At 36.5% G+C, this 9,422-nt stretch overlaps 1 protein-coding gene across 1 annotated transcript; it reads right to left on the reverse strand.

The window, feature by feature from the left end:
• Window positions 1–331: 331 nt before the first annotated feature.
• On the reverse strand, window positions 332–8,338 carry LOC104462038 (patatin-like phospholipase domain-containing protein 2; the record flags this gene model as incomplete). The annotated part of the gene is made up of 5 exons (XM_010073823.1): window positions 332–851; window positions 4,054–4,170; window positions 5,381–5,513; window positions 6,451–6,666; window positions 8,278–8,338. Coding segments are annotated over 5 exons (819 nt in total), but the record flags the coding sequence as incomplete, so codon positions are not given.
• Between the last annotated feature and the right edge of the window lie 1,084 nt (window positions 8,339–9,422).

Below are 9,422 nucleotides of genomic sequence, written 5' to 3' on the forward strand. Positions count from 1 at the left end.
TAGAATAATACTGTTCCTACAGTATCTTGTGCAGACAGCTTTCCCATAAACACAAAAGTGGGTTTAAATATAAGGCAAATGGACACTGGAGGCCACTAAAAAACTCACTTGTGTATTTCCCTTTATGAAGTAAAAGTCCAATTTGATTCAAGTGCTATAAAAGTAATGCTAACACATAACATTGTTTAGAATTATATTTTTAAAAAGCTTTTGTTATCAATGCTTGTTTGTCTGACAGTCTGTTTACATAATTTACATTTTTATTCTGAAAATAGATTTAAAAAGAAAAATTATTTCCAGAGAGACACTGTTTACTACAAGTCTTACTACAGTTGATTGAGCTGGTGCTTCAACAGAATTGTAGTCTGTTACTTAGTATAGCAGCCACTGTTTTTATAATCCTTAAAACAGTAGAATTCCCAAGGCAGATTTGTCAGGAAGCTGTAAACAAGTAACTTTCCAAGACTTATTGGCAATAAACATAGCAATCTTTAGTCCTTTAGGATTTAAATTTCTCTGCCAAACTGGAATTTTGGAAACTGTGAAACCTATTTTCAAATTAATACTCTGGAGCAGTTTGGAAACTTGTCTCTGAGGAAGACTCAAATTCTATTTCCAACCCAGACTCCTCAGAATTTGGGAGAAAATTAGGATAGGAATTTAAGTCTGAATGCTCCTGCATCTTAGCAGAAGCATTTTTCATAGCTGAGTGCATGAAGTATGAAGATTCCCAGAACAAGGTTTCAAGGTCCGCAGAAGAGTGAGGCATTTTAAGGTGGCTGTAAGAAGAATTAAATTCCATAGTAGATGAGACAGTTTGACATTTTCTTAGTGATGCAAAATTGTCTTTCCTGTTTAAAATAAGAAAAAAGAGAAAGATTATATTAGTGTTTCAATAAGATTTCTATTACTGTTCAGATGTCTGACAGGGAATCTTCATATATAGAAGAACACTAAAGGAAAATAGTTAATTCTAAATGCATTTACTGAGTGAGGACAAGAGGAAAAGAATCTTGTAATGATCATGTCTAAAAGAAGGGCACTCAGTCATTATGTGTTGTCCTCAGAAGTAGGTATAAAATAGTTACATTAAAAGTTACACCATTCTGATGATATCAGAAGGGTAGGCACAGTTTGTACCTTACCTCTTAAATACTCCTGATCTCCCCCCAGCTATCCACTTGGAATATTTGCTCATTTACCAATTGCAGTGCTAACTGAGCATAAATAAGAATAGTCTCAACATTGACAAGTTGAGTAGCAAATGCAGTAGTTCAACTTCCCAAATGCCATCTCTGCATTCCACTTTACAACTAGTTAATTATCACCAACCTGAACAGCTGAACAGAACTTTCCTACACTCTAAAACACCAGGTTAGTCTTTTCCAATTTGAGAAATAAGAAACTGAAGTTTTCACCAGAATACCCAGTTTTTTCTTTAAAGTTCTTTCTCCTCTTGCAGTGCTTTTGGGAGAAAACCCAAAACAACCCGCAACACGCCCTCTTACACACAAAAAACCCCAACTCACCATGCACACAGTTCAACACCAGTTTCCATACCTGAAGTTTAGGTGCACTAGAAGATACCATCCACCAGGTTAAGTTTCCTAAAAGGATTTTCAAACTGTAAACAGCGCAAGTTTTCATGAGATTTAAGTTTGATTCCAAAACAGAAGCTAGATCTGATGACACAAGGGGAAGAGCATAAAAAAAGGTGGGGAGGATTACTTTCTGCAAAAGCAGCAGCAAGTTCTTGGTGGATGCTGAAACAAAGTACAAGCCCACAAAGAGTCACCTGTAGAATACAATGCAGGATTCTACACACAGAGCCTTGGGACCTAGCTACCTGAAGAGGGAATCCACGTAAAGGAAAGCTTCAGAAAAGTTTGACAATGTAAACAGTTCAGAGGGAGCTATCACCTTGAAGTTACCATAAAAGCATACAGCAAAAGCCACATGACCACCATGTTCTGTTTCAGGGCCAAGAGTTTTCTCTTTCCACAAGAAGAGAAACAGTGTTTCTGGTTAATTGTCCAAATGACCAAATAACCCTTCTGAGAAGTTAGATCTGAGGCAGTCTTGTCATAGTGTGTCTTCCAAATGCCCATTTCAGATGAAGCGTCTCACAACTAATAAGGCAACATCAAGGAACAACATCAAGAAGATGCTAAATAAGGGTAAAAGCAAGAAGATGTCTATTCCTAAATTTATCGTGGAGAGGCATCAGAAATATTGTTAAGAAGGAAAAAAAGACACTTGAATACATGTGGTGTCCAATAACTGAAGAGATGACAGTAGGATGATAGTAAATATATACCAAGAACCTCATTTCTGCTCAGAGAGATGGTCTCAAAAGCCAGTTAGTGTTACACAAGAAAAGGCTTTAACTGATTTCAGAAAGGGAGAAGACAGGCTCTTTGTATACAGGAATTAAATGCTTCTGAATTCCGGATAAAACCAAATATTGTAAAAAGAAAATATCTCTACAACCTAATATTAAAGCCACCATTTAATACTTCCAGCGGGGGAAGAAAACCCAAGCTTCAACCTCATTAATTCTTCCTTAAGCCAGAACCTTTAACAGTAAGTTTGATTACTTTGTACTTCTAAGGGATGGAGCATATAAATTGGATCTTTCACTATGCCAATCCAGAACCTGGCAAAGCTTCTTATAAGGAAGTGGGATCAAGCAGTTCTTCTCAGACATATCAAACCTGCATTTCTGATGACTCAGCGTATAGCATTGCAAGGGCAAAAAAAAGAGCATCTTTGATCTTCCTCCTTATCTAACTTTATTACTAAAAACAGGAGGACAAAAGCTCAAGAACTCCTGGCTTGAATAAAAGGTCATTTTTCATTTTAATTTAAAAATGTGCTGTATATAGAACATGGCAATGCTTTAGTTGAAACAGCTGCTGCAGTTAGGAGTCTCCAGTGCTAAAGTTATCTCTTGGAAGCTTTTATGAAGTGCTTACGAATTCTGTTCGCTCCTAATAGCTTTTTGGGCTAATTTCTCTCCCCCTTCTTCTATCTCCTACCCAGCAACTCCAAGAGCTGAGACAATAATCAGAAAAAAAAATTGCAGTAAAATAGACATGACCTACTTTGCTGAAGTCGGGATTTATGCTTGTTCAAACCAAGTCTTAGGAGACTTCATATTTATAAGCATTTAGACCTCAGGAGACAGCCTGTGTTTCTCTACTTATAGAACTAATATGAGATAGCTGTGCAACTCTCTGTTCCAGCAATAAGTCCATTTTTAACCAGGAAAATCTAAGCTGAATATTGGTCATATTAATTTTGTGAAAGTTTGCAGAGTTCCTTAGGTAAATACAACACTCCCCAACAAAAACTGAAACAGTAATGGTATTCTTTGATTCACACTGGGGTGAGTTGTCACCAATCCCTCCGTACACATAGTGCAACAAAGTTTAACAGAAATAAAAAGTATGAAAGGCTAAACCTCACACCAGCTTGGTATGAGAAGCATAATGAACCTAGTTACAACTGGGTTTCTCTTCCACAGAAGTAGAGGTTCCTAAAAGTTTTCTGTATGTGTCTTACTTTAATTCTTCACAACTATCTTACCACCTCTCCTGTCCAGACCCCTAAGAATCTAGTCTTTCTCCCAGTGTTTTCCAGTTCCTATCTGTTAGAACTGATTTAGAACATCTTGAGCAACCTTTTCCTCCTCTTTTCTTCCCGTTTGCTCCAGCTACTGTGGAGCAGAGAAGAAACAAGATCTCTGTTCTCAGTCCAATGCCTGTTCCATAATCCACCCCTCTTCCTAAAAAGCGTAAGCCTACCAACAGGCAACACCTCTTCACCTACAATATATAGCAGTCATTGATCAGTTATAAAAAAGAAGCACCAGAAAACATACTTAAGAAACAATGCTAAGGATTAGAAGCAGTGAGAACTGTTTTGTGTTACCTGTGAGAAAATTATTAAATCCTGTTTTAAGAGAGAAACTTACTAGTACTTGAAGCTCTGACAAAAAAAGAGAGAATTTCCAAAAATGCATCATTTGCATACAGCAGCACTCCACTTTACCTGGATGTACAGAACAGCTTGCTTTTAGCCTGTGAATAAACTGTACCAGCAATCCGACAAAGCTGTTCTTGCATCCATCGAACATCAGCAGGCATGTCAGGAAACCAGTTTACTAACCTACAATCAAAACCACAATATACTTGTTGTTTTGTAAGCACTAGATCCAGTCTGCATTATAGGCTTACATACCCCATCCAACATCCAAGGAAAATAACACAGCTTTCATTCTCCCCAAGTTAACTCCCCCACCAAAGTCTCCAGGTCTTCCCAACCTCTCTAAATCTCCATCTAGTCCACTCATTGCTTTTCTACAAGCTAAGAAAAAAGGCAGCACAGACCACTGCATCTCTGATCTGTGCTGAGCATTTGACCAGTATACGCATTCCACACCTTGGTGACCAATGTTTAGGAAGCCTGAAAAAATTCCTGTTTCTGAGACCTCTTTCTGTGTGGTGGGAACTCTCTGGTCAGTTTACAGGTAGGTGGGAAAAGAAGGAGGAACAAAAGAAAAGCACAATGGAAGAACAAATAGAAGGCAGAAACATAACAAAGTCACAAATGTATTTTTTCTTTATGACACTCTTAACAGAAGTCAGTTACACCGGAGGGGGACAAGGGGCAAAAAACCCCATTAACATTCTGTTGAAACTTGCTTCCTCCCAATCCACCAAAAAAATGGCACAGAAACTAAATATTTTACTGAAGTTACAGGTGGTTCAATTTACAGAACATTTTCAATTATTTTCTAAAGATAGTAATGACACCTGCTGTTCAAGGACTGGAATTCTTTTAAGCAAGCGCAAAGCTTAGGGCTCATGGTGCATTCATTTAGCATGATTTCTCCTTTATGAGAATCGAAAAACTTTAAAAAATTAAAGGCCTGTTTCAAGAGCACAACTTTCAGTCAACCTAAACAAACCTGGTAAGAAAATTTATACAATGAGCAAACACTAGATTTAACTCCTGACTTCAGAAAGAAGGTAAAGTACAAGAACTACCTGGATAGAGTTCAAATACCGCTGCAGAATATAGTAATATAGAATGGGCTCATGGAAAACACAATTAAGGGTGCTTCTTTTGAGCAATTAAGAGACAGCTAGTAGTAAAAGCAGAAGATTGTTTAGAAATCTTCTTAATATGTTTATTTATCTAGCCTTAGACTATAGAGGCTTTAGGATGATTCATTATGTAGGTAGAAATAATGGCTTTTGGACAGTTATCACTTGAATTCTTGAGTACCAGAATGCCTACAACACTGAGTAAGCTCTCAATGAGTAAACTTCCAGAAGTGTAATAATTCTAAAGTGTTTCATTAAAAGTTTCTTACCGTAAAGCAACAGAGTAAGCAGACTCCACTGGCAGTGTATATGGTAGCATCAGATACGATATCACCCGCATTGGGAAGAGTTTAGAGAACTGAGCGTAGAATCCATTCTGTTCTTTACAAGCTTCCTGCAGTGCTTCAGAATATTTTTTAAAAAGATGTCAGACTATTTGAAAACAGTTTAAATAATTTGCTCAAAATCAAGTAATCTTCAGTCAACATTATCAAGTGTTAAATGAATAAGGCTCAGACAGAAAATGAAATAATTCATCTCAAGATACTCTTACAATAAACTTTCCTTATGTTACTTTAAAACATGGGAAATGGACCCATACTATAGGGACTAAAGGCATTACGCTGAACTTTTAAGCAATAAGTCTAAGAATTAATTTACCTCTCCAAAAATACTTATGTATTTTAGATCACATTGCTGTCTTGTTACAGACTCTAACGAAGGAGTTTGTTTAAATTCTAGAGTTATGCACATTCCAATTGTTACAATTGTTATATAGTTGCAAGAAATATCATACTTCAAACTTTTTCTCCTAGGTCACTGGATCACAAGTTTTAAATCTTGAAAATAGCCATCAGCATCCACAAAAAAAACCTAGGTAAAAGTTATAAAGAAATAACAGAAGTGGGTTTGGTCTATTAACAGCTTATTAAAAGTACAGAAAAACCAGGGGATTAGAAATATACAGAAGTCTGTTTTAAAAATAAGACAGGGACAACCTGTGTTTTGATTTGAGGTTCAACTTCAGTGTGAAATATATGCTTACAAAAATACTGTGCACATACAAAGTTTTTATGAGAATGAGAATTCAATTCACGACTCCACAGTATTGAAAGTAGCTCTTTTCTCCTGCTTCCATCTTATTTCTGTAGCTAAATCAAAATGTACATGTTCAGATTCAGTGAGTACTTAAAGAACTTTTTTGGGTTGAGCTTTGGAATTTCACAGGCACTTATAAGATTAAACAGAAAGCATCTTATGCAAATTGTAAGAGTAAGCAGGGGAAAAATAAATCAAAGTTTGCCATTCAAAGTTACAGGGAACAGTCTGAAGAATGTACCTTTACGAAGTCTGGGAGGTAGACTCTCAAATATGCTCTTCTCCAAAGGCCATGGATTTTGCTTCAGCTGGTCGTTAAGTACTTCCGTTTTCAAAGTTTCTACTCCATTATTTTCTGTCAATTTCTTTTTCTTCATATGGTCAATGTGTTGCACAGCCTCATTAGGATTTCTTTTTGTGAGGGACAAGTGGATATAAATTGAGTCCTTCAGAATACCTGAAAGAGTCAAGAGCTTACACTTAATCTTGATCCACATGTCTTCAGAGTACCTGTACGATACCTGCAACCTGTGTATCTGTACAAAGACCTATCCTGAGGGAACATTATTTACCCAATGTCAAATACACTTGCTCTTATAATCCCACAAACTGGTACTGATAATTACCTTAGAAACAAGCACTAGATAGTAAGCACAAAGTGAAAAATACAAGAAAGGCATTTATACCCAGTTTTCAGAAAATTGTTATAGTTATTTACATATAAAGACTACCAAATCTGACTAGGATCCATGCCTACATACAACAGAATCCATATCCTACTTACAAATACTCCTTTGGAAAGGTTATAATTATCATCAAGACAAACCTGTGACAGAGTAAGGACAAAGGTGATCACAGGATCAGTGGTGTGAAAGAGGAGGACAATAGTGCAATACACAGAGGATGTGGGGGACAGACACCAAGGAAGAGCTGCAAGGAATCTCAGATATTAGTGTCAGATGGAAACATGCACACAGGAAACCGTTGGGTGCAGTACAGCAACAGAAATCATCTTAGCACAGACAACCACCAATTATAGGCTCTTTGTATAGCTTGTGCTTTTAATCACCTGGTTAAAGGTATAAAGCAGGACTCTCATTAAATATTTAATAATATTTATAGAAAAATACACTCCTAAGCAGAACTATGACGTTCTTTAACAGTAAGAAAATTGTTCCAAGAGAACTTGAGTATTTAGTGTTTAGTTATAACAGAGTATAAGCAGTGAGTACATCAAGCTATGACTGCATTACAATACTGCAGCTAGTACTATCTGTAATAGTGCAAACATCACATTTCAGTTTCCATTCCTCTAATCCAACCCAGCACCAATTTGCTTCTGCATACAAAGACTACAGAGGCTAGGCATATTTAACACATGGTTAAATGCATGCTAATATCAAGTTACTGTCTTTAGCTTGTTTGTCTCAAAGTGTGCAGAGCAATAACATTTATTAATATAAAATATGTTACTAGAATTCTAGGAGTAGAGAGGAGCAACTTTCAATTCTTCTTCCTAAATTTATCTGGGTCCCAACAACTGCTACATGACAAGTAGTCATCTTCTAAAGTTTTTAATGATACAGACTAAGGATTTGTCTATGACAGTTTATATTGTTGCTGGCCAGCTCCCAGTTCTGGACTATAAAGCTTTACCTAGAAATTCACTTGGATGATAGCAGAGAGGAGGTGATAAGAAGACACAGGTTTCACAGGAGTGGGAAACAATAGCCTATCCCTATCCCTCATTATTAAGACAGAAGAAACAAGTAATATTATTTCCCTAGAATTGGATTTCTTTGGTAATTTCACTTAACAATACCTTAACATTCACTTTGCACAAATTTGACAAAAACCCACAAGGTTCATTTCCGCAAAACGTACCTCAAGTGAATAGTCAGTGTAACTATGTGATTTCTACAAGAACTAAACTTATCACGATCCCTTCAAAAACCTCAAACACCTAGCCCCTTCTTAGCTACATACAACCCCCTCACCTCTTTTTCTTTTTTATTTTAGACTCAGGTTAAGACGACATCATCAATAACTATCCACAAGTGTAACATACCATTCTCTTTTAAGAATTTAAGAGCATCTGAATATCCTTGCTCACAGATCTCTCCAAGTACCTGCAAGCATAGGGTAAATGGGTCAGACAAATAAAAGGAGATTCAACTTAAGATCAACAATTTCCAGAATGAAAAGCCACTTCCATCCACCCTCCATTCTTGTAAGAAAAATTTACATTAACAATTGCAATAGCTCAACAGATTCAGGTTCATGCGCCTACTGTGATGACACAGACATGATCACGCGTACATGAACTTATCTTTCAGCTATTACAGATGCACTGAATTATTCACCTGAAAGGACAGCATTCTAACAGTTTACAAGAATTTTCTCCCCTCTTGTTACTTTGACTAGCCTTTCAGCAGATACAAGCAACAATGAAACAGGGTGGCTTGGAGTATGCCAATTCCCCACCTTCCCTCCCAGTGCTTCCCACCTCCCAAAACTACGAAAGGTCTGTGCAATTCTCATGCTCAAATTCAGACTTAGTCTTCCATATGAAAACATCTTTCACCAGATGCAAAACCAGCTCACCTACACAGTAGTCCTAGACAAAAATAAATAAAAAAATTAAAGCCTACATAAGTAGAATGTAACATGTTTCTTCAAGTGGGCAAAAAGCCCTCAATTAAAAATATGTATATATAGCAGTCAGGAACATTACTTCTCTGCTGTAGTATATCCCAAGCCAATTGGCAAAGGCAGTTTTCATTTTTTCAGCTTCCACAATGGCAATTCAAGAGCACTTCCCTGATCTGTAGCTAATAGCACTTAAACTTTAACGGCAACATGCCTGTGTGAAGTATTAATTGAGAACTTTACAAAACCATGAAGCTTTAGAACTTTTAAGTTGTGAAGCACCTGGTTAGCAGGTAAACATGAAAGGACTACAAACTGACAGTTATTAATTTACCAATGTTGATTTTATGATAGAATCCTGTGCTAATTCCCAAATAAATACTGAAAGCCAATAGCAGGACATGCATTTTTAGTCTCAGAGAGACTAAAAATAAGGACATTGAAAACAAACTATGAAGAAATACAAACAAGAACAGAAATGTCACCAGAAAAGTTTATATGAAATATAAATACAGAAATATAAAAATATAACTATGCTATGCATATAAAGATATAATAATATAA

Source organism: Pterocles gutturalis, unplaced genomic scaffold (genome assembly GCF_000699245.1).
Source record: "Pterocles gutturalis isolate BGI_N339 unplaced genomic scaffold, ASM69924v1 scaffold44027, whole genome shotgun sequence".
Lineage (NCBI taxonomy): Eukaryota > Metazoa > Chordata > Aves > Pterocliformes > Pteroclidae > Pterocles > Pterocles gutturalis.